The following is a 24,966-nucleotide window of genomic DNA, read 5'->3' on the forward strand; positions in this document are numbered from 1 at the left end:
TAAGTAATTTGCTTTTAATGCTAGCACATACCACTTAGCACTATATTTAACCGAATGATGAAAATCTCTAATTTTTCATCCACTTGCTTTAACTGGTGCTCACTGCCATCCATCTAGGTGCAGTGGGAGCTTTTCTCCTGGAAATGTTTTAATAGACCTTGCTCTCCAGTCTACAACAAGCATTTTAATTTTTAATTCATACTTATGACTTTATCCTATAATAGACCAGAACTACAGATGCGGGAGTATGTTGTAGACAATAAGAGCACAGTGGGTACCTAGGGAAACTATGGCACTAAAAGGGTTCTTTATTTACACTTTTCAGTAATGACTACATATATTCAGTTATACAAGAGGAAATTGTAAAAAGGAATGCCACCATAGGCAGGCAATTACTATGTGACTATAACTAAGTGATATGGATGAGGTTGCTAATAACTACAGAGGAGAATACAATCTGTACAAGTTACGAGCCAAATTCTATTTTGTTCGTATCTTATCAGTGACTCCCCCCCACCACCTCACCTTCATGGGATTCATGCAGGATTTAGGAAACAATAACACAGAACTAAATCTATATTCAAATCTATATGAGTTGAACTAGATACGCTTCCCCCCCCCAAAAAAAAAATACTGCAAAACTACAAAGTGTGGTTTGTAATTTTTATTCATTCATGGGAATTAATAGGGTAAGGTAAGGACTTGATGAATCTCTGGATTGTGTTCACTATGAAACAGTCATTCCAAGGATTTGGGGGAGGTCCCTGCTCCCATTTAAAAGATTCTTCCAATGATCTGAATGCCCTTTCTTCCCACTGAATTGAGCTCCTTTTTTTTCCAGGAGCAACAGGGACTAGACGAAGGAGCTTTCTGATTTGTGTTTGTGCCAGTCGCATGGGACACGCCCCCTGGAAAAATCTGGAACATTTGGATTATCCTACCATGCTCTGATATAGCTGCACTCATCTAGGCAGCCACTTGATTCCTCCCTGACTTGATCTGACCTGGGTCATTACTTGGGCAACAACCTTGTCCATGATGTTCTCCATACACTTTCCAAGCCCTCCACTTTTCAGCTTTGTTGAGTGTTTTCCAGTCTCTCTCCAACCTGCTTCGCACATCCTAGAAAGCCAAACCATGACTCACCAAGACCATGACTTTCCAAGCCCCGCCTAAGACTCCTGCTAATCTACTCAGCATCTGTCTCCAGGCTCCTTACCCATCACTCTGCACTTGTGCCTCCAACACCCGACATTCCTAGGTGTCCAAATCCCATGGCTGACAGTACCTTAGGATACAGCGATGCTTCTTTTATCATGTGGGGGGAGAAGAAGAATGGTCAAGCTGCAGCGGAATTTAAATAACTTTTGGAATAACTCATCGTTCTTGGGTTCACAGATGTACCATACTCACTTCCCACTTTGGGGGGGGGGCATACCAAGGGGGACAGCTGCAGGGGTTGGAGAGGGAATTCACTCATGCAGTAGGACCCTAGGAAGTCAGACCAGAGAACCATCTAGCTCAGTCTCATCTAAAAGGTAAAGGTAAAGGGACCCCTGACCATCAGGTCCAGTTGTGACCGACTCTGTGGTTGCGGCGCTCATCTCGCTTTATTGGCCAAGGGAGCTGGCATTTGTCCACAGACAGCTTCCGGGTCATGTGGCCAGCATGACTAAGCTGCTTCTGGTGAACCAGAGCAGCACACGGAAACACCGTTTACCTTCCTGCTGGAGCGGTACCTATTTATCCACTTGCACTTTGTGCTTTCGAACTGCTAGGTTGGCAGGAGCTGGGACTGAACAACGGGAGCTCACCCCGTCGCAGGGGTTCGAACCACCGACCTTCTGATCGACAAGTCCTAGGCTCTGTGGTTTAGCCCACAGGTGGGTGCTTATATTGGTTAAGTTTAAGTTAAAATCCAGCAACTAAATCCAAAATGCAATGCTTTTTAAAATAACCTCCAAGGTCAAATTCTTAAAGCAAACATTGGAATGTTTTGCCAAAATACAAGTTCACAGACATTTTCACAGTATTCCCTTCTATTTCTTTTTCTGGGCAAAATAATCAGCTTACTCCTATTACTGAGGATCTGGGAAGATTTCCTGGCAGTTGCCACATTTGTTTGCTTGCATGCTTACTTTTCAGAACCAAACCATGCTGTCATGTGTTTTGAGGCTTAACAGCTCCCCATGTACATTGTGGAAAACCCTGAAATAAATTCTGTGGTTCCAAGGGTCAATATAATGAATTCTAAAATAGGGGGAAAGCCCTTGCAATAAAAACACAATAAGAAAGCACTCCAAATCTGGACTGCAGTCAGTCACAAGTTTGGAGGGCACTACCTTCTGCATCATACAATACAATAATAAATGTACACAGTAAAAAAAAAAAAGTATTAGTAGACTGCGATGAAGATTGTCATATGAATCAAGATGCATTTGCAGCGCTCTTCTTGATTAATTAGCTACTGAAGACAACAGGTTCACCTAAAAATGAAAAGGAAATGAGTTGTTTAGACCATAGCAGTTGCCAACCACCATTGTCCCACCAATTTACAGTTCTTTTAACATTTTCACTAGTAAAATTTACCCTATAATTTCCAGTTGTTTTGGCTCTCTTTGTGTGGAGTGTACAGACACCCTTCACATAATTCCCTGCTGGACTGCCAAGAGTGGGCACTGCTTTGCTGGAAGCATTTAAGGAGTGAGTACACTACGGTCAGGCCAGTTGGCCCATTTTAGCTTCTCTGTTTCTCATTTTTCCAACTGAATTCCACTTGCAACATTTCCACATCGGTTTTTAAAAAGTCCTTACAAAAGATTGTAAGTATTTTAGTGCACATTTCCTAACAGACACGTTTTTGCATGCAATTTGCCTAATAGGCCCATTTTGTAAGCATTTTCCCCATATTTAACACATTCGTGCACATTAAAATGCATACATTAGTGAAAATAACGTAGGGAAAAAATACATTAGGTAGGGGAAACGCTTGGAAAATATGCATCTCGTACATGTTTTTTGACTGGAGAGGTGCACGCAAATATTGAGAAGTGCAAATTTCAGATGAAAGCTGTTTGGGAAAGTGCAGATTAGGTAAATTCACTATAAAATGTGAGCTGAACTGAATTGCTTCCTTATCCTTAAGATGGACATCTATGTGCCATGGATCGCTGTAAGATTCTACATTGATTAGGGTGTTGTACTAGAGGAGCTACAAGGTCCCTGTGTAGTACTGTGAATAAAGTTCTAACTCTGTATTACAATTCCATTTATCTCATTTATCTCAGACCCTCACATATCTGTTGTAGATCCTTAAAAAATGAAGAGACTGTAGGCTCCATTTTTGGAGAATGCTATAAATCACAGGAAGCTGAATTGACATGTTTTGCAATGGAGGTGCTCTCATATATCACAGCTAGTGCAGGAGGTCAGTTTAGCTGGAGTCTTACTCTAGGAGGGTCATAGCCAGTGGTAGAATACTTGTTTTGCAGCCCCAAGTTTGATCCATTGTATCTCCAAGAAAGACCTGTCTGGAACCTGGAGAGCCCTGCTAGATACCGAGTTAGAAGGACCACTGGTCTGACTCTATATAAGGCAACTTCCTGTGTTCTGCAGAATACAGCATATTCTACATAATCCAGCCTTGGTCATGGTGTTTACATATTTCACATATGTTCCCTGGCCATGGACTTAAAGCCACCACTGGATGCTAAGCCAACCTCAAAGTCATCAGGTCTGGATTGGACCCATCATCCGGCCCTCCTCCCCTTCCACTGTGGCCACCATGTATGGCAGGGCTGTAGATGCTTTTGTTCATAAACCAGATAGTTTGTCAAAACAGGAGGAGGACTTTTCTTACAGAGGGCTTTTGCTCAGCGCTATCGCTTTTGATGCACTCTGTTCCATGTTTACAAGAGAGCGGCAGTCACTGAAAGTAATACCTGTATTCTTTTCTTCTTTCCCTTAGCTTGTTCTCAGAAGAAATTCCTAGTGCATTATCCGTTTCACTTATGTGCTCCTGAACGAATGCACCCCCTTCATTGCGTATGAGATTTATTCCACTAATGTCACCAAATGCCTGAAAAATACAGTGTGCAGGCTCATTGGTTGTGGCACAGTCCAGTGCAATATCAAGTTAAAAGAAACAAAAGTAAGCAGACTCTGGGTACAGTTTATTTATTTGTTTAAATTACAGATTAGCAGCTCTTTTGTGTGTGAAATTTGGTACTGTCATGGCAATAACCCAGATTCCCTTCTAATGTACAATTTGGGTTTCATGGTTGAATTCCGCTCCTGTGTTTTGTAGCAATTTTTTTAACAGCCCTGCCAAAACACTATAGAGGGAGTGTGCGTACAGAGAGAGTCACTAATAACATGTACAGTGGCAAATGAAGACTTAATTCCCCATGAAAGGTGAATCCACCTAGGTTTTGCTTCAGCTCTAAGAAATAAATATAGTAGAATAGAACTGCATTTCTCATGCTCAGCTATTTTCTTTCTGTAGGATACTATTGGGAAGTGAGTAAGAAAAGTATACGAAATAAAGGGGGGAAGCTACTGGCTTTGGGAATACACTGGATGTAGGAAAAATATCGCAGATGAGTGATTCAAATATAGAATAATATTGTCGTGACCCATTGTCATGCTGCATCTAGGATCACCTAGAATCTACATCAAGGATCATTTAGGGCTACAGGCTTTGCTGGAGAGTGACTGATGGGGTATGTCAAGACAAACACAATTGGTGTCCTCATTACCTATATAAAGATAAGCAAACGGGAGTGATCTTTCATGGATGGTCAAACAGGTGTAGAGACTGGACATATAAGACAATGAGCAATTAAGGTGAATGCACCATTCTGATGGAAGAAATGAACAAACTGTGTTGGAGTTGGTGACATGGGCTAGATCTCTTAATAGATTCAGCAAATTCACAAACTCTACCACATCTCTTTAAAAAAATTAAATGAGAATAAGCTTGTACTTAATGCTGCATTGAAATCAATTGGTGTCAAAAAAATTATTCATGCAGAGACTGATCTTCAAAATTCATAATTATATATTACTTACTAATTATATTTAATTTAATTAACTTAATAATTATATATAACTCACATATTAAATGTTAAGAACTATAATAATAGTAATCACTTAACATTTTATAAGCTGTTAACAAATTTGCATATAATAAACTGTAGCATGTATACAAATATAAACAAACATATACATAAATATTGGACATAGTCTCAATACTGAATTAATTAAAGGCCAAGTCATTGCTTCTGAAAGTGACTCAATGGCAGTAACCTTTTAATTAATCAACTTCGCCCAAAAGTTCACTTCACAGTGTAATTATAAAATTGAGTAAAAATTATAATTGATGTGTTTTTGTCAATCTATGTAGCTGCAAGGTACTTTTTGAAAAGGTTATATTTTTGTTTAGGTAAGCTGAGCTAATATTGCCTTGGTAATTATCTTTGACTTTTTTTTGCTTTTTCTAAAAAAAACAAAAACAAACTTGAATCAGCAATAAGATATGCTAAATAAATATTTGAAGCATTTAAACATTAAGAATGTGGATTGTGGATATATGCTGGAGCAAACTTGAACCACAAAGTCTAAGCAAAGTTTTCTCCTCATCCGTAAAAGGCCCATTTGGAATTAAATATCCTGGCACATTGATTTTTACTATCACAATTTATGTTTGCTTTCTGGAACAGACATAGCATCAAGTCGAGGCTCCTCCTCACTCAGGAGCCATTTATCAAATGGAATGAAATCGCTTCAGAAGTGCATCCATTTTGTATTTCCCAAATATAAACATTAGAGCAGAAGTTTTAAGTAGAAAAATAAATGTAGCAGTTACTTTTGCATATGTTAACTTGCATGCACACATGTTGGAAAATGCACAAAGTGTACAAGAACCAGCTACATTTCAAGTTGTTCCAAATGAACAGATGTCACAACACATTGTGTCACCAAAACCAAGTGGGCAGCCTGTTTTGTTTTCCTCCAACAACCTCTCTGGGAGGGACGACACGTGACTCCGCCCCATCAATTTTGGGGTCACGTTGAACACTTGTTTGCTGGTTGTGGTGGTGGCCAGGTTGTCTGATAGCAGCCAGGCCTGAAGCAAGAAGGCATACATTTTTAAAAGGCAGCCCTTATGACACCTCATAAGAAAGTACCAAGGACTAACTTTTTAAAAGGTTTGCTAGGAACTGTTCCAAACAGCTAGAAACAACAGCAAGCATGCCACCTTGCCTCCACAATCAAGGGTGCCGGGACTGTGTGAAGTCAGCATGTGTTGTGTGCAAGCCCTGCGGCATACACATGTGAATTGAGTACCACCACGTGCTGTGTGTGCATGGCCGCTACAGAATTTTGAGGGGACCCATCCAACTCCTTGAATTATTTTTTTTGGGAGGGGTCCTTGCCCCCCCCCCAGTCTTCCCTAGGTAGTGCCCATGAAGCACAGTATAGTTTAAGCCAAAAGAGGCTTCAGCGATTTGGATTACTATTAGGTGAGCATCCCACCTGTCTTCAAAATTGCCATGCAGACATGTCTTTAGTCCAGTTGTTTCTACATATCAAACCCTTTTCCCACAGTACAGGGAGGAGACAGGGAGGTGAAACCCTACGTGAGACATCATCTGAATTTTTAAAACAAATACTACAACTTCCTTGCCAAAAGGTGTATGTGTCTCACCTTTCTGCTCTCTGCATCACTGTGAATGAGAGACTTCATAATTCATCATTATAAGTCAGCCCTGGTTTAACCACAACAATGGCAGTAGATGATTGGGATGTGAATAATAGTCTATTGGAGAGGCCTAGTCCCTTCATAGATCTCGAGTCCCAGAGATTTGGAGCTGATTTAAATTAGGTGTGTGCATTTGGTTGGAGTGAATCCTGAATGCCGAGCAGAAGTAGAGTGCATCAGAAGGATTTTGGCTTGTCTGAGGTAAAGTGAACACACACTCCCTCTGTATATGGCTGCGTGAGTTGAAGCAGGGACCCCTGAAGCAGTTTGTGGCACCTTGGTGATTCAGGCAATAAAAAAAATTACTGCAGACTAGCGTCTACTGAAAGTGACACCATGTATCTAAGCTTTCTTGAACGCTTTAATTTAATTTTGACCATGCTTTTCGGAGCAAGGGTCATCCATCTTGATCAGAAATGCTACAAGCCCCAAAATACAGATGTGTGGCCATCCCTGAATATGACAGCTAGTGCATACTCGTGGCCATCTTCAATGTCATCTGACTTTCATCAGAAGGTGATGCCTCACCTTTTCTTTACTGGGTCCACAGCTCTTCATTTATGACTTACAGACTTACATATCATTTGCATTTATGCCTTGAAATTGTTCAAGGTATCCTCTCTGTGAAGATTTCAGCCATTCATATGTCAATGAATTGATCCAAGTAAGGGCCAATTAGCTTCTGCATTAGGCTATTGAATCATCCCTGATGTTCTTTGATTTGGATTGCAGTAGAAGTCCTCCCTCCCTCCCATGAATGTGCAGTCTTCTGGTGCAGAAAGCATTTAACTTGGGGCTCCACTGCATGTGAGCAAACGTAACCACCAACACATTTGGGCTTGCTTTCACTACGTACAACATTTCCGTATAATCAATGGCCTTGTTCATGGGTTATCTCATTCGTGGTACTCGGAGTAAGAGTTCAAATCTAAATACAGTGAATTGCTTTCAAAATAAAGCATTAGGTAATCTGTTTATTTCCCCAGGAAGCACTCACCAGCCACAAATGTGTAAGCGATTTGAGAGCTGTTTGATATGTCCTTACCAGTTCCAAGAACAATGCGCCAAACTGTGCAGCCCTTCATTTTTATAAAAGTACAGTTTTCTCAAACAGCCACAACACATTCGGTGTTCCTTAGATTAAATATCTGAATATTGCTTCTGAAGGAACAGCTGTCAGCTTAAATCTAAAGTCTAGTTTGTTTACCGATCGTATTTTATATTTGTTAGGAAATGACACCAAATGGCAATAACATTGCGGAAAGTGTTCTACTGGGGAATATACATGCCCTTTGGTTACAGTATACATATCTTTATACATAATGCCAGTATATTTTCCCTAGAATTATGTTAAATATGTAAAAAGCCTTTCCTCATAAAGGTAAAAATGCTAGATGATTCCAAGCTATAATTTAGCATTAGTGTCAAGATTGTTTCGGAAAATAAGCTACAGTTACCGCTTCATTCTTTTTAAGTGTCACTCAGCATACCGTATCTGATCTTGCATTCCAAATAAGCCCAGATGATTTTATTCACTTTCCAAGGCAGACACAAGAGCTTAAACATCATGTGCAGCATATGGATGGATGTAAACGGCTTCATGAAGTAATAGGCTAGTTACCCAGACTGTCTGATCTTATTACCACTTGCTTCATTTCAAACAATTGTGGAGGGTAGGGAAGATCTCCCTTTCATCTTCTCTGTGTTTAGAGTGATTCAATCTTAAGGGTGGTTTTGTTTTGTTTTTTTAAAAAACTAGATAAAAAGCAGGCTGTCCCAAAAAAGAAAGAAAGAAAGAAAAAAGTTTCTGTGCAACGTTAAGCTTTACTTACCCTTTAATAAGAAACTGATTTCTTCTTGAGTTAAAAGTGGCTTATCGTTGCCCTCTTAATAAGAAATCAACTGAAGGCAGCAGAAGCCAAGATAATAACAAAACAAAACAAAAATCGCCATATTTGTGCTATCACAATGTATCACCAGTATTAAATGCTCTGTGCATGGCTTCTAAATGCATTTAAAACGCTAAAACTCAAAGGACAATTTAAAAAGGAAGAACTGTGAATGAAACAATGACAAGGTGGCAATTTTGCATGCAGAAAGTGCTTGCTTCAATGCTGAGGCTAAAACCCCAGAAGGCCACTGCCAATCCATAGGAAACTGAGTTTGCAACTTCCTTCCAGCACATGCATGCAGCCTCCTCCCTCCTCCCTCCCCCCTTTTCTCAAGCACACACCACTATATATTCCTCACCTCTTCCCTCCCTCTTTCTCTCAGAATTCAGATGCCCCCTCAAAAGAACACATTTCCCCATGGAACACATTGCTCCTTCCTAATCCCAAACTGAAGTTGTTCACGCAGACGATAAATAGAAATGAATGAATAGACAACTTTCTTACTATATGTGTGGCAGGAGCACAAACACACAACAAGTGACATCAAGCAGAACATGACCATATTTCTCCTAACACAGCAACAATTCTCTTTCTCCCAGATCTGCTCCAAAAGGTCCCCTAACATTTATTTTTAATATGTATTTTGTGGTTTTATATCTTGATTTTATTCTGTGAACCGCCCTGAGACCTCCGGTTTTAGGGCGGTATATGAATTCTTTACTACGGAGACTGATTTGTGTAGAATGCTATCAAGTGACTAGTGCAGAATGATCCTGAATACACTGTACAATGGCCTATGGTCATTTGGCTATAACAATTACATCACATTAGAAATCAGAATGTTGGGACTTACCTCTACAATAGCACCACTAGGCAGTCTAAGGAAGTGCCTGTACAGTTCTTGGAAGCCCCCAAGATGAACTGTGTATATAGATACATGAACAGTGACCCCTCCTGAGCTTCCAATAGATTTCAAGATTTCATTTGGGAGATGGAGGCCAGTATTGGAGACACCAGACTTATTAGCATGGTCTTTCCAGATATAATCACAGACAATGACCTAGTGAAGGAGAGATCATATGGTTATTTCATTTCTGCCATGAGCTTGGTCCCTATTCAGCTATTTTACCTTATTCAAATTAATTTAATTTTTAAAAGAAACTCAGATCAATAAGATTCATCCTACAAAAGACATACCACAGGCAAAATTAATCATATTCATTATACTTGAAATTGCAAAGTATACATGCCTGTCAAGGCAAATAAATAAATGTGATATACAACATTAGCAAACATTATAGATTGACTGGAGTCAGGCATCTCATTTATTTATTTATTTCTTTATTTATTTTTGAAGTTAATACAAGTTGCCTAGCTGTGTTTTAATGCTGAAATACATTACAGCAGGGAACTGAAATGTGATAATTTTAGCAAAGCTGTAAATCTCATAATCAGCTTTGCATATGAGCAATCAGAAAACTTGCAGGATCTCGGTTTCTAAGGCTGCCAAACTTTATTTCTCAAAGTACCAAGCATAAGAACGGAAATTGCCCACTTTGCTCTGATAGTTGGATTTTGAAGACATGATGCATACAAATCTGTTAGTGATAATGTTTCAGATTCTTGGAAATTGTGGTTAAAAATATAACCTTGAAGCTCTGGTTTCTAAATATACATTTCACTTGAAGTGCATTTTGGGATATCCATTTTGCCCACTCAATTATATGTAATGATATTACTGAGCATTCTGTTGTTGCACTCTTTACAACAACCCTTGGAAGCAACCTAGTATTGCCATATTGGCCTGAATATAAGTCTCACTTTTCCCCCAAATTCCAACCATGAAAAGTTAAAGTGTGGCTTATATTCGCGACCTTACGGTATGCAACCAGGAGCATGGGGCAAACAGCACCAGGAGCGTAGCAAAGTGGTGGCAGCCCTGTGCGTAGTCCCCCATCCTCTCCCCCAAGGCTGGGAAGGGAGAGAGCAAGGAAGGGGAAAGGCTGTTGGCAACACAGTGCGGCTCCCCACCCCCTGCCCAGTACGCAGCCAGAAGCAGTAAGAATTGGAGTGACTTATATTCAGGTATACTCGAAGCTACCAACATGAGTTTGACCAAACTGCGGGAGGCCGTGGAAGACAGGAGTGCCTGGCGTGCTATGGTGCATGGGGTCACAAAGAGTCGGACACGGCTAAACAACAACAACAACATTCGGGTATTATTTCTTTTTTTCTCTTTTCCCCCTCCAATTTTAAAGGTGTGGCTTATATTCAGGTGCAGCTTATATTCGGGCCAATATGGTGTTATCCCTATATTGGAGATGGTAGCGTAAGAGTAGTTTGCCTAGAGGAGGGGTAGGGAGCCTCAGGCATGAGGGCCAAATGCAACACCCTATGGCCTATCTATCTGTCTCATGTGACTCTCCCCAAGTCACATCCCCTTCCCAACAATGCTTCCTCTCCTCAGGCCACATTTCATAACTGTTCCCTCACCAGAAAGGGATTGATTCTTTGGGAGAAGCCATTATTGTTTTAAGTAGTATGGTACTGCTTTAACTGTGTAGTCCATAGGTTGAGATCACACACATTCCTGCATAAGAGCAAGCCCCACTGAACTCAGTAGGATTTACTTAGCAGACCCGCATAGGCTTACATTGTGAATATCCTTGCAGCTGCAGAATAGGTAGGAAGAAGAAGAAAATATTTATTTCCCAGAAAGGGCACAACTATTCATTTCAAACAACCTTCCTTTTCTAAACAGGAGTATGAAATCCACTGTAAACTGAGAAATGTGTCTTTTGGAATATCTTTAAAGTGATATGTCCATTCAGTATTGAATAATTCAGAATGCATATCTGTTAAGGAGTAGAATGCTTTATCTCTAATGTGCCCTGAATAACCTGAAGTAAGTGCCAAGCAGAAGACTCTGCTGTCATCTGAAATCTCTGTTGTGAAGTTAATCAAAAACGTCCATTCATCTCCTCATAGGCCAAATGTGGCTTCATAAATCTGCTGAGACAGACTAGTCAAGAGACAGTGCATATAGGACATGTCAGAGGCATTGAAGACAGCTATGATCTAGATTCACAAGAGCTGACAAGAGACCACAAAATGCCAGTACAGCATCCCGTAATCCTAAAGTGAAATCCATCTTTCAGCAGAAAAACAAATTAAGGGCAATAATTCGGTGATAAGAGGCAGGCCAGAACAGGTTCAAAACGCTGAATATTTCACAGGGTTGTTTAATTAAAACAGAAGCATGATGCTTTTAATTGCTCTGCAGCAGTTCAGCCTGAAATTAAGCCTGATGTGAATGCACTTGCAGTTGATTTAAGTTGTTATAATTGCAAAATATTACAAGGAATGAACACCAAGATAACACTCGAATGGGGCTTTCTAGTGCAAATCTTCTCTTCTCGGCTCTGTGCCAATTTGTGAGGGAAGAGGTGAGAGAAAGGATCGTAAATGTCAACCTGCCCACATTCTTTAGCAAGCCTCACATGGATTTAAATTTCAGCTCCCGAATGTGATGCATTTTCCCACACCAACAACATTTTGGTAGTCATTGTTTCCTTCATGGTGGTGGGGGGGGGAGTCATTTAGGGAATACAGTGGTACCTCAGGTTACATACGCTTCGAGTAACAGTACCTCGGGTTAAGAACTTTGCTTCAGGATGAGAAGAGAAATCGTGCTCTGGCAGTGCGGCAGCAGCAGGAGGCCCCATTAGCTAAAGTGGTGCTTCAGGTTAAGAACAGTTTCAGGTTAAGAACGGCCCTCCGGAACGAATTAAGTACTTAACCTGAGGTACCACTGTACATAAAAGGTTGGGAGATTTCATTCCATGCATGCTAAATACAAGAGAGCATTTAGCAGTTTCAGAAGGTCCTATGGCAGAGTAGAAAGTAGGTTCCCTTCTCCATTCCAAGAGAGAGTTTTGGTGGGAAGCCTTCAAGTGCTCTTTGTCCTAGTTTACTAGATTCTTTCCAGACCACCTGAAATTTCCACACGCTCCATATGACCTTTTAAACTAAGGTGTTCAATCAAGGTTTAAACCAAGGGGAAGCTACCATATGGTGGCAGAATAGTGTTCTCTGGCCACACACCCCTTCTCCATTGTTGCTCCACTTGGTCTCAAAGCCAAGATCCACTTACAGTGGAACCTTGGTTTTTGAATTTCATCCATTCCAGGAGCCATTCAACTCCCAAAACTGTTCGAAAACTGAGGCACAGCTTCTGATTGGCTGCAGGAGCTTCCTGCACTCAAGTGGAAACTGCACTGGATGTTTGGCTTCTGAAAAACATTCAAGAACTGGAAGGTACGACTGTATTTCCCCTTGAAGCATAAAAAGCAGAACATGGTGGCTTTGAGCAAATGAGCTTCCTGATGCTACTTATTCTGGATTCGCTTGACTTAGTCACCTTGGGAACTTATTTGAAGGGCAGGGAAAACATTTCCCTGTGTGAAATAAATAAATCGTGTATTGCCAGATACCTTTATCAATCCCAAGCAAGAGTTCAGCGTTTGAATTCCTTCTACTCACTGCAGATAGGTACTCATGCAAACAGCACACATATATCTGAGAAACGGCACAATTTTTCTGCAGGAAATTTCTCTGCAGGTTCCAAGCTCTCAGGTTTAGCCACAGGCAAATAAAAATGTGTGCTTATTTGATAATATTTATTTATTCGCAACTTTAAACGTTTCAGTCACATTCCCAAGGATCAGAAGTACAACCTCACGAATGAGGGCCTAAAATTACGAAACGTGGGTGGTGCGTGATGCAGGGCAAATGAGCTTTTGCAATTTGTGTACTCAGTTCCGTTCTTCAACTATGTGCTGTGTGAAGAAACATTTCCTTTTGTCTGTCCTGAATTTTCCTACATCCCATTTCATTGCTCATCCCCCCACCCCAACACCAGGTTATTTATGAACAAGTTAAAAAGTACGATTTCTAAGAGTGATCCTTGAGGAATCCCACTTCTTACACCACTGCGCTGTTAGAACTGTCCTTTTATTCCTCCACTGTTTCTCATTCTTTTACCACTTACCCTCTCCCCTTATCCAGTGACTGCTAAGGTTACTCACAAATATTGGGTGGGAGATTGTCTCAAAACCTTTCTGAAAGTCTAAGTACACCATGTTGATGGGCTCACCCTTATCCATACACTCTCAAAGAACTCTAAAAAAAAAAAAAATTAAGCAGGACTTGACCAGTGTCCAAATCCACACTGAGCCCAAATATTTCCCTGCCCTACCAGCTTTGATCAATGCCACATTCTAAAATACCAAGAAGTAAGATTTTCAGGCTATTAAGAAACCATCCATAAACCAGGAATATTAGACCCTCCAAGTGTCCTTATTTTCCAGGGACGGTCCCTGAATTACAGAAGCTGTCTCAGTTTCTGATTTGATCTTGGAATGTCTCACTTTTCCTTAGGACGTCCCTATTTCCATCGAAAAAAAATTGGAGGGTATGGTAGGATGTCCCTATTTTCATGCTGGAGAGTATGGATGCGACTCCAAGCCAAGGAGATAAGTAACTATGCAAATTTTAGAAGACATCTGAAAGCAGCCCTGTGTAGAGAATTTTTTTTAAAAAATGTTTAATGTTTTATTATGTTTTTATATGTGTTGGAGTGGCTGGGGCAACCTAGTCAGATGGGTGGGGTAATTATTATTATTATTATTATTATTATTATTATTATTATTATTATTATTATTAATATTATTATTAATAATAATAGTAATAATAATAATATAGGAAATCCCTATTTTCATTGGAGAAATGTTGGAGGGTACGGAATATCCTTTTGTGAAGACCCTGACTTCCTTTTAGCCTGCTAATTGAAGCCATAGTAATATGCCCATTTGTGCTAATACAGACAGCAAAATTTGCCGCAAGAGTACCTTTAGGTTTTGTGAATGAGGTGAGTCTGTTTGTGCTTTCTGAGTCTAAACTGCTTTATCCACTTTGCAACTGCTATCTCCAATATACGCTGGAGGGGAGAAAATGTTATCTCTGTATTCAATATGCTTGATTTGCAGGGAAACACACACACATAACTGTTCTAGCATTATTCTAACCAACTGCCTGTTAGAGCAATGCCCTTTATTAGTGGAGTGCACTTTCAGTAATGACTCTGTACAAGACAGCAAAAGATCACTGGCTGGTAAATGTCTGTGAATTCCATTTCCCACTGGAAACAAAACCCATTCTGAGCCACCAGCCAACAGAGTCTCCTCCAGCTGCTGGAGAAGAAGGAAACAAAAGTGATTATTTATGAAGAGTGGCAAAATAAGATCCCAAGGAAGCCTGTCATAAAATGCTTGTTGCATAATACATGATGGATCAGTTCTATTATGTAACTTTCCCAAAGATATAACAATAAAGAGAGTTGCTAAGCATCATAGTCAGCATTAATTTACAGTAGGAAAAATAATTAGAATCTACCCCATTTTTAATTTATTTTTATTTTTTTTGGAAGAATGGAGTGAAAATGTAAACAATGCTTCCCTCCAGGCAAGCACTTTATCAAGTTGACAGGTGCATTTGAATTTCCGAGGGTGGGGGACATAATAGGTTATTTATGTGTCATTTTAATAGAAAGGCCCAACCATCAAGATGGACAGGAGACTTTATCAGGACTGCTGTTTGCAACTAATCCACCAATTTAATACCCCAGGAAAATACCTGAGACAAAACTGGTCCATTTTTCTTATACACTCCATTATACCCAAATCAATATGGGCTCTATTCATCTCCAATCCTTAGCTCGGCAGGTGCCCATCACACTGCACCCCTCCCTCTCGACTCAAAAGGCGAGCAATGCTGGTTTGCATTCTAAGTCTGCGGTTCAAGCACTGGAAGTGAATGCAGAAAGAAGAGCTGAATAACTTGGGTCGATCCATGCACAACTGGGAAATTAGGGGTGGATTATGAAGGAGACATATACAGCTCAAAAGGATCAGGTAGGAGGCAATAAGAAAGGTCTATGCTAAGACCCCAGAGAGCTGCTGCCAGTCGGAGAAGACAATATTAGGCTAGATGGACAATAAACTGATACGGTGTAAGGCTGCTTCCTAACAGGTAATGCTGTTTTGACTCGTCCATCCCCATTCTGCTAGGCAGCAGTGACACCACTGCCAGGTGTGTGCCTCTACCACTCCTCATTACAATGTAATTATGGAGCAGGCATAGGCAAACTCGGCCCTCTATATGTTTTGGGACTACAACTCCCATCATCCCTGACCACTGGTCCTGTTAGTTAGGGATGATGGGAGTTGTAGTCCCAAAACATCTGGAGGGCCGAGTTTGCCTATGCCTCTTTTGAGCATTCTTTCTTAATTCTTTCTTAATCAAGATTCACAAACTTTGGACACGCTATGGCGGGACAGTATTTATCCAATGGGTAACGTTTACAATTCATTTGAAAAATTGGAGATGAACAGCAACAGCAACCAACAACAAGAACTCAGAGGGCAACTGAATCCAAATACATCTCTTTGTGCCTCTGCTCTCCATCAAAATCATTATCAACCCAGCGGCTCTACTGCCTGAACTCAGCTACAATGGTTCAATCAATGTCAGGACATTGTGGGTGCTAGCTATTGGGGGGAAATGGCCTCGCAATGTGTCATCTTGCGGTTTTCAGAGCTGATTCATCACAGGTCTTTCCCTGGCCATGCTATTTGGACACCTGGCTTTGAACATAAAGAGGGGGAGATTAGAAAAAGAAGGAAGAACAGCAGCCAATTCCTGTAGAAAAGTGCAATTTCATTTTGCAGGATTAATTAAAATGTGGGAGATCAACTGCAATGCGAGGGAAGGCGTGGACCTTTTGCCTGTGGATCAATGTTCTGTGAGATATATAACCCTCTCAAAAGCAAAATGGAATTCCTTCAAATTGTCTTGCTCACCAGGCTCTCTGTTTTGAAGCTATTTCTTTTAGTCAGTACCAGTTTTTTCCTTGCATGCAGTTTTCACTTCTAACTCAAAGTTTCCGTATGTTAAAATATATGAAATCAAAGGACACTTCTAAAAACAACTATTCTTAAATAAGCATCTAACATAAAGCCTCCATCTGTCAATCACCTGCTGTCACAATGATGGCAGGTGAGCTGTTTCTGCCCACATGCATGGCCATCTGATCTTCAAGACTCAGTAGCTGCATGGCACGTTGCAATCCCTGACAACCTAGTGCCTGCAAATCCGCTTTGGCCTAGTTGAATATTTACCTCTCCCACACAGGTATGGCAGGGGCCATAGCATGGCTAAAATAGCCCTAGCTGCACCAATGACAACAAATACAGGCGATCCTTGTTTTGCACAGGGGTTACATTCTCCACCATGGGACGCGGGTAGCACTGTGGGTTAAACCACAGAGCCTAGGACTTGCTGATCAGAAGGTTAGCGGTTTGAATCCCCGCGACGGGGTGAGCTCCCGTTGCTCGGTCCCTGCTCCTGCCAACCTAGCAGTTCGAAAGCATGTCAAAGTACAAGTAGATAAATAGGTACCGCTCCGGTGGGAAGGTTAACAGTGTTTCCATGCACTGCTCTGGTTCGCCAGAAGCAGCTTAGTCATGCTGGCCACATGACCCGGAAGCTGTATGCCGGCTCCCTCGGCCAATAAAGCGAGATTAGCGCCGCAACCCCAGAGTCGGCCACGACTGGACCTAATGGTCAGGGGTCCCTTTACCTTACATTCTAGACCCTGTGCCTGTTGGCACAGCCCATGAAAAGTGTTCCACTCCACCTCTGTTCTGCCCCCATCCCACCCTTTCAGTGATGACTTAGTGGTTTTTTAGTGACTTTGGGGGGCACTTTGAGGTTTGGCGCCATGCATGTGTGTGCGTTAGCAAATCAATCAGTCATGTCTAAACCAAGAGTTGCCTGTATACATGCTTATTTCCTTGGCCTGTACATTGCCTGCAATTGGTACAAACAAATTAGTGTCAGCTTTGGCAAGCAAAAATGCCGTTAGATATGTTGCAGCGATAGGAGTCATAAAAGCAAAGGTTTTTTTTAAAAAAACTCTTACTGATGAATATATTTCCTTACCAGTTGCATGAATTTGAATAATATTCTTTTAGCAGGTAATTATTCATGCACAGCTTCTCCTACTTGTACCGTTTATTCAAGGTGTCCTATTAAAGCGGTTGTTGGTACGTTGGCTTGATTTTGGAAAGGGGCTAGCAAATTCAGGAAGGAACTGAAAATCACTTCAAGACAGATCCTTTTAATCAATCTCAGGCTTGCAGGAGTGAGGATTTATGAGGGTCTTTCACCCCTAGGTGTGATGCTAGTAACATAATCCAATGTAACTGTTAACGTTTGCATCTGGGCATCCACTGGAGAACCAAACCATAGCCGCGGAGCTAAAGAAGGCAAAAGGCATAACTTCAAGTGTTAATTGTTTGAGACTCTTATACGAAACATTCACAAACTACATGGGCTCAAGTGCTGTGGAGGCTACAGTGATGGGAAAACTAGGCCTTAATTAACTCCTGGGGTAATTTACAAGTATGCACACCACACTAGTTGCTGGGCTTGCTAACAAGACCCTTGATCGATGGCATGTGTTCAGGAAGGGGGCTGAAATGTGGAAAATAATAGGGGGAGGGGATTGAGGGAACAGATAGGAACAAACTGAGGACCCAAAGCTCAAGGGGAAACCATGTTTGTGGAGGGGGGAAGAAAAAGGTTTCCACTTGCATATCCCCCTCAGCTTCACCATTTTGTCTTCTCAAACACTGGCATCACATATGCGGGACAATGTTCATGGATATCTGATTCACACAATTGTTTCCGAAATGGTTCTTTCCATTCCTTTTCATAAAGCTTTTTGTGGCAGCAAGTTTGGCATAGTGGTTAGAATGTGAAGGCTAGAAACAACCCTATGAAACAACTTCATAGGGTTGTTTTTGAGAATAAGATGAGAAGGCAGAATGTATTCTGCCTTGAGCTCTTTGGAGGAATGGCACAATATAAAGGTAACAGGTACATGCATACACACATATAATGTATACCAGGCATCCCCAAACTCAGCCCTCTTGCTGTTTTGGAACTACAATTCCCATCATTCCTGACCACTGATCCTGTTAGCTAGGGATGGTGGGAGTTGTAATCCCAAAACAGTTGGAGGGCCGAGTTTGGGGATGCCTGATATATACACATTCCTTACCCAGTTTTGGAACTGTGGTAGAATCCAGATGTAACCAGTTGACTACAAGCATTTAACAGCCTGGACAAGAAGAAAGCGGGTGGCCTACAGTTCTGAATCAACTCTAAGCCCTTCCATAAAGCTCACCAAATCTCATTTGCAGGGCTGTCCTATGGAAGTTGGAGCAAGTTTGTTTTCTCCTGCTCTGGGGGCTAGGACTTGAACCAGTGGCTTCAAGTTACAAGAAAGGAGATTACAACTAAACCTCATGAAGAACTTTCCGACAGTAAGGGCAGTAAGAGTTTGACAGTGGATCGGTCTTCCTCAGGAGGTTGTGGATTCTCCTTCCCTGGAGGTTTTTAAGCAGAGGTTGGATGGTCATGGCTGCTTTAGCTGAGATGCCTGCATCGCAGGGGGTTGGACTAGATGACATTGAACTAGATGGCATGTTTGTACCGAAGTGAATCCCACAGAACCCAGCGGGATTTACTCTCTATTAATAATGTTCAGGACGCGGGTGGTGCTGTGGGTTAAACCACAGAGCCTAGGACTTGCCGATCAGAAGGTCGGCGGTTCGAATCCCCGTGATGGGGTGAGCTTCCATTGCTCAGTCCCTGCTCCTGCCAACCTAGCAGTTTGAAAGCACGTCAAAGTGCAAGTAGATAAATAGGTACCGCTCCAGCGGGAAGGTAAACGGCGTTTCCGTGCGCTGGTCTGGTTTGCCAGAAGTGGCTTAGTCATGCTGGCCACATGACCCGGAAGCTGTACACCGGCTCCCTCGGCCAATAAAGCGAGATGGGCACCGCAACCCCAGAGTCAGCCACGACTGGACCTAATGGTCAGGGGTCCTTAATAATGTTCAGGGTTGTAGGCTAAGGCTGCCAGTCTAGGCACACTTAGCTAAGGAGGAAGCCTCATTAAACACAATGGACTTACATCTGAGGCAACCTACACAGAACTGCACTCCATTTGCCATAGTCTAATGCCTTTATTAAACTGTCTAGGAACAAGGTAAATTAAAGGGGAATGGTACCAATTCAATTCATTCATTCATTTAAATGAAGCTGATGAGCTTTGAGTGAAATTTTTCCTGCCCTGGAAAGGCAGGAGTTCTACTTTGAATTTACTGCCAAGCCTGTCAGAATAAAGTGTATCACCCCTTTGCTTCTTTTATTTTTCTTGCAGAACAAAATGTGGGGTGTTTTATGCATTCGAGTAGAACAGCTTGTTTATTCCAGCTGTTTAATATTTGTCAGGGGACCTACCAACCTCAGGCAACTTTTTCAAGGTTCATTAAACCCAGACCACAGACAAAACCTGCAGACTCATGTTAAGCCCACCTAACCCTTTGGACAGCTGCAAGGCAAGGCGTGTGGAATGTAGTCACTAATCTGAATAATGCTCCTGAATGAGATCTTACACTGTGTATTCTCCTTGCTTGTTTCAATACAAATATGGGAGCTTGCTTACCCAGGTAACTTCCTCTGAAATATTGTCATGGTGAAATTGTCAAAAGAACAAATGCAGTCTAATGCAATGGTTAAGCAGGCTAAAAGATAAGGTTGAAACTGGAAGCTAAAATCCTAATGTGACTTTTCATTATTACAAAGTGACCCTCTCTTTTTGCTTCATACTCTCATCTTTGAATGAAGGACTATAATGAAGGAGTGGAAATGAAAGTGGTATGGGAGATTTAATTTGCATTTAAGGGCCAAACTGCCTAATTCATACTTTCTGAAACATTATGTAAACAGAAAGACAGTTCTCCTTTGAAATCCGCAGTTCTCCAAATTTTGCAAAGTAGCTCTTGATCCAAGTAATAGGTGAAAAATGCATATTCCAGAGTAAGATAGCCATTAAAAATGCATACATTGGTGAAAATAACAGAGATGCATTATATCAGGTGAAATTGCTGTGTGTGTGTGTATGTAAAATTGCATATAAAATGTGTGCATTAAAAGAAATTCACACATTTTAAAACAACGAGAACTCTTAAAAAATCACAAACTGTGAAATGTGAAGAACTGAATTTAAGATTAGAAAAATGAAAAACCTAGAGCAATTGAAACTGACAAATTCACTAATTCTTATGGACAATACACATTCCTGGAGCTGTCTTTATTTTTGCAAACAAACAGAATTCCTCATGCCTTTCACTTCAAATGAATATTTCACTTTTCTACAAATTATTCTTTTATGCAAATCTCGATCTTGGATGTCTAATCATTATCTGAATTTGGCTTTTGCCGCCCATCCTTCTCTATGTCTCCCATCTCAGGTAATCAGCATTTCTGTTTATTGAAAACATCTAGCTATCTGAAAACTTAGAATGTGCTCCAGATCATTCAGTTAAATGCTGCTGTGTATATCACTAATGCTGCTTTGTACATGGCTAATATTTTCCAAAGCTTCTGACAGCCCAATCCATAACCCCATTTGCCTGGAATGCTAGTATGCATTCTGATTTACTTCAACGGCCCTAAATCTGTTTAAATTCAAGAATTTGGGATTCACTGGATTTTAGAGTTGCCTGTTCCAAACTCTCAAATAATTTACTTTGCAGCTTGCTCAATCTATTTATGATGCCATCCTGTATTATGGCCAGAAACATTTTAAAGGAGATGAACAGTTGTCTTCAACCTCATCAGGAAATAGCTATAACTCAGAGGGAGCTAAATATTCCTCTTTTTACGATCTTGTTTCTAATGGTTCAGCTAAACACCACACTCTTTCAGGTAGAAACTTTTCAGAAAGCCTGTAGGAATCGTACCTTTGGAACTCCCTCCCATTACAGATCAAATAAGTTCCATCTAGATTGCCTTTTTGACAACTATTGAGTACCTTCTTTTTCATCAAGCCTTTAGCGAGATTTTTTAATCTCAAATTTATCTGAATTGCATTTGAACATGTGTGTGAGTATCACTTTGAGATTTACAGGATGTGATTCATTAATGGAAATAAATAACAAGTGGTTCTAGTACCAGTTGTCTTTCAAAGAACGTGGTGGAATTCTTAAGACCCACGATATGCTTCTCTTTGGGTCTTTGATCGAATTTAAGAGATTCTGGTTGTTCTGTTACCAACTCAGGTTCTGAAAAGGCAGGCAAGGCATGATTCCAAGCATTCTTTATGATAGATTGGCATGTGCCAATGTGGGAGACTAGCTATTTTTATACTTAGATTCTAAAGCTCCAGCAATATTTTGTTTAAAACAGAAAATATCCTGAGGGATTTCCCTGTTTACTGGAGATTAGTACAGAAAGGAAAGAAAATAATATACAGAATTATAATATTACATGATCCCTAAGCAAGTTTACTTGGAAGTAAGTCTCACCATGTTCAGTGGTCTTATTCCCATGTAGATATGCACAGGGTTGCAGCCTTAAAGAAGAACATTATTAGACCTAAGAAAGTTATTATTGACTATGAGCACAATTACTGAGGAGCATTTCTTCTTCTTCAATGGGGCTTGCCTAGGAGGTGTCCCTGCCAGACTGAGCCTCCATGTCTTCAGGGGTACCTCAGTTTAAGAACAGCCCTATTTACGAACGATTCGGTTTACAAACTCCGCAAAGCCAGAGATACTGTCCCAGTTTGCGAACTTTACCTCAGCCTAAGAATGGAATATGAATGGTGGAAGGGCACCTGCGGCAGGAAGCCTCATTAGGGAAAGTGTGCCTTGGTTTAAGAACGGTTTCGGTTTAAGAACGGAATGGATTAAGTTCATAAACCGAGATACCACTGTATATGTCAAATCAACAGAAGTCTGCTTGGGGAGGGATTTGCTTGCTTTCCTTAAATGCAAAACCATCACGCAATCTGAAGTGTTGAAATGTTAGCATTGTCAGAAAACTAATTATCATATTTTCACTTGCACACTTCAGACCTGCTTGCTAATTAATCTCTGTGGACAGGATGCCTATGAATCAAATATTAATGTAAGTAAGATGATATTGGATGAAATGTGTTCAGTGCCCCACCCTGAGAGCAAATGCAATGGATTGTTTTCTATAGCAAAACCCTGATTTTCATTGAGCTATTTCTTCCAAGCATCTGATGGCAGGCACACCTGAAAAAATTGTGACTAAAGAAGAATTGTGACTAAATGGTTTTCAATGCAGATTTTCAAGGTTTGTCCATGATCACAAGTGGTCTTCATACAAGACCAGAAACCCATTTATTTATTTCTAGACCACCATTCAACCAATGGTTCTCAGGGTGGCTAAACAGTTCAGAAAAGCTATTAGGATAGTAGTGCTGAAATTCACAATAATTAACACTAACAACTCAAGCTCACAAAGGCTAGACATAAATATAAAAGGGGTATGTTTTTCCAAAACTGTGCCTAAACTAATTTGAGCAGCCTTGCTGTAATTCTTTTGAGCAGAATCAAGACATGTGTAGTTTATTTTGAGTGGGCTCCCTACTTCAATTCCACTTGCACAACCCTTCGCTTCCACTGACCTTTATATCCCATCCCATTCCCAATGGGGGGGGGGAATGTGTCTTAGAGCTTATGATGGAGAAGCAAGCAGGCATCTCTCATTCCCATTCAATATTCTGGAAAGTGAAGAAGATGCTATTAGTGTGGTGATGCTGGCAACATCTTTTACCACTAGGGATCATAGTGATTCTTCTACTTCATCCCCACTACATAAATCCCAGTAGGAAAATATGCTGGCAGAATCGTCCTGCTGGCACAGCTATCTTAACTTTCAAAGCACATGAAAGGCTGGTTTCACTCTCAGGTCAAGCTGTTGGGTGCTTGTACACCCACAGCCTAAACATATGTGTTTTCCTTTCTTAAACAAGGAAGGAAAATGAAAAAGAAAAAGAGCATGCTATCCAACACTATGGGAGAAGGGAATTCCACCATTCTGGAGCTCACACACTAAAAGGCCTGTTCATTTTTTAAATCAACCTAAAATGATCTTTTCCTTCCACTTCTTTATTCTTTCTTTGTTCTTTTTTTTCCTTTCCCCCGATATCTTATCTTTCATTTCACTGCTTTATTGTATTATTTTTTATAATAATATTTATTAAAGTTTCAAAAAAATTACAAAAATGAAAAAAGAAAAAGAAAACAAAAAATACAAAGTACAGAAAAAGTAAAAAAGCAATTAAAAACATTTCAATCTTTCCATGTCTTGTCTTTCATTTACTTATTTCCCTGACCTCCTCACACCTCCCTCTTTTGTATTCTAGTTCAATAGTTGTTTCAGCAAGTCCTTACCCTTTTTGCATTTATCTTGATACTTTATCGTAATATATTATAACTTTACATTTTTACATTATTGTAAACAGCATTTTATAGAGGTATAAATAACTGTAAATATGAAAAGAGACAAAACTTTCTCTAACTGTTTTTCCTTGGTTAGATGCATTTTCTCTTTCTTTTGTATTTTCTTTTGCTGTGAATATGTATGTTTTTTAAATTTGTACTTAATAAAATTATTTTAAAAATAATGATAATAATAAATCAACCTAAAGTCAGTAAGCACTGAAATTCAGAGCAGGACTTAAAGCCTTAAAGCCTGGGAAGAACAGTAGCTCATCGTGAAGAAGATACTCAAAATCAAAATCATGACCTATGAGAACTGGTGCCTGGATGCAGTGGTGGACTGGGTGAGGTCCAATAAACTGTGTTTTAATCCTGGGGAGATCGAGGCTCTTTGAGTAGGTGGTTGTCTGCATGTTTGGGAAATTGGCAAGTCACCTGTTCTGGTTGCACTCCCTTTGAAGCAGCAAGGGCATAGTTTGGGGGCACTCTTGGATACTTTATCAATAGGGGCCCAAATGTCCTCTATGGCCAGGAGTGCCTTTTACCAGCTTTGTCTGGTTTGCCAACTATGACCATTCCTAGACAGGGATAGCCTGACTGTAGTCCAAGGCTGGCCCACTCATGAGTCAAGGTGAGACAACTGCTTCAGGCACCAGGAGCCACAACGGCAGCAGATTCTGATGTCAATCTTTATTGCTCCTTTGTGCCTGATGCAGAACTTCACTCATTCCTTCTTCTTTGGCATGGAGGGGGTGCCATTTTGTGGTTCACCTCAGGTGCTAAAATGTCTTGGACCAGCCCTGCTGTAGTGCTGTAGTCCATGCATTGGTTACCTTGAGGCTAGATATCTGTAACACACTCTATGTGG

At 40.7% G+C, this 24,966-nt stretch overlaps 1 protein-coding gene across 1 annotated transcript in view; it reads right to left on the bottom strand.

Annotated features, from left to right (window-relative positions):
• Positions 1 to 649: 649 nt before the first annotated feature.
• LOC307219525 (uncharacterized protein) overlaps positions 650 to 24,966 on the bottom strand; it is a gene marked incomplete at its 5' end in the record, with an annotated part of 140,584 nt that continues 116,267 nt past the window's right edge. Inside the window, 3 exons of the mRNA XM_079982785.1 lie at positions 650 to 2,486; positions 3,942 to 4,078; positions 9,509 to 9,715. Of these exons, the coding sequence (XP_079838911.1) occupies positions 2,483 to 2,486; positions 3,942 to 4,078; positions 9,509 to 9,715 (348 nt within the window). The 3' untranslated portion in view covers positions 650 to 2,482. The remainder of the gene's footprint in view (positions 2,487 to 3,941; positions 4,079 to 9,508; positions 9,716 to 24,966) is intronic.

This window comes from Podarcis cretensis (genome assembly GCF_951804945.1).
Source record: "Podarcis cretensis genome assembly, chromosome: 7".
NCBI classification, from domain to species: Eukaryota; Metazoa; Chordata; class Lepidosauria; order Squamata; family Lacertidae; genus Podarcis; species Podarcis cretensis.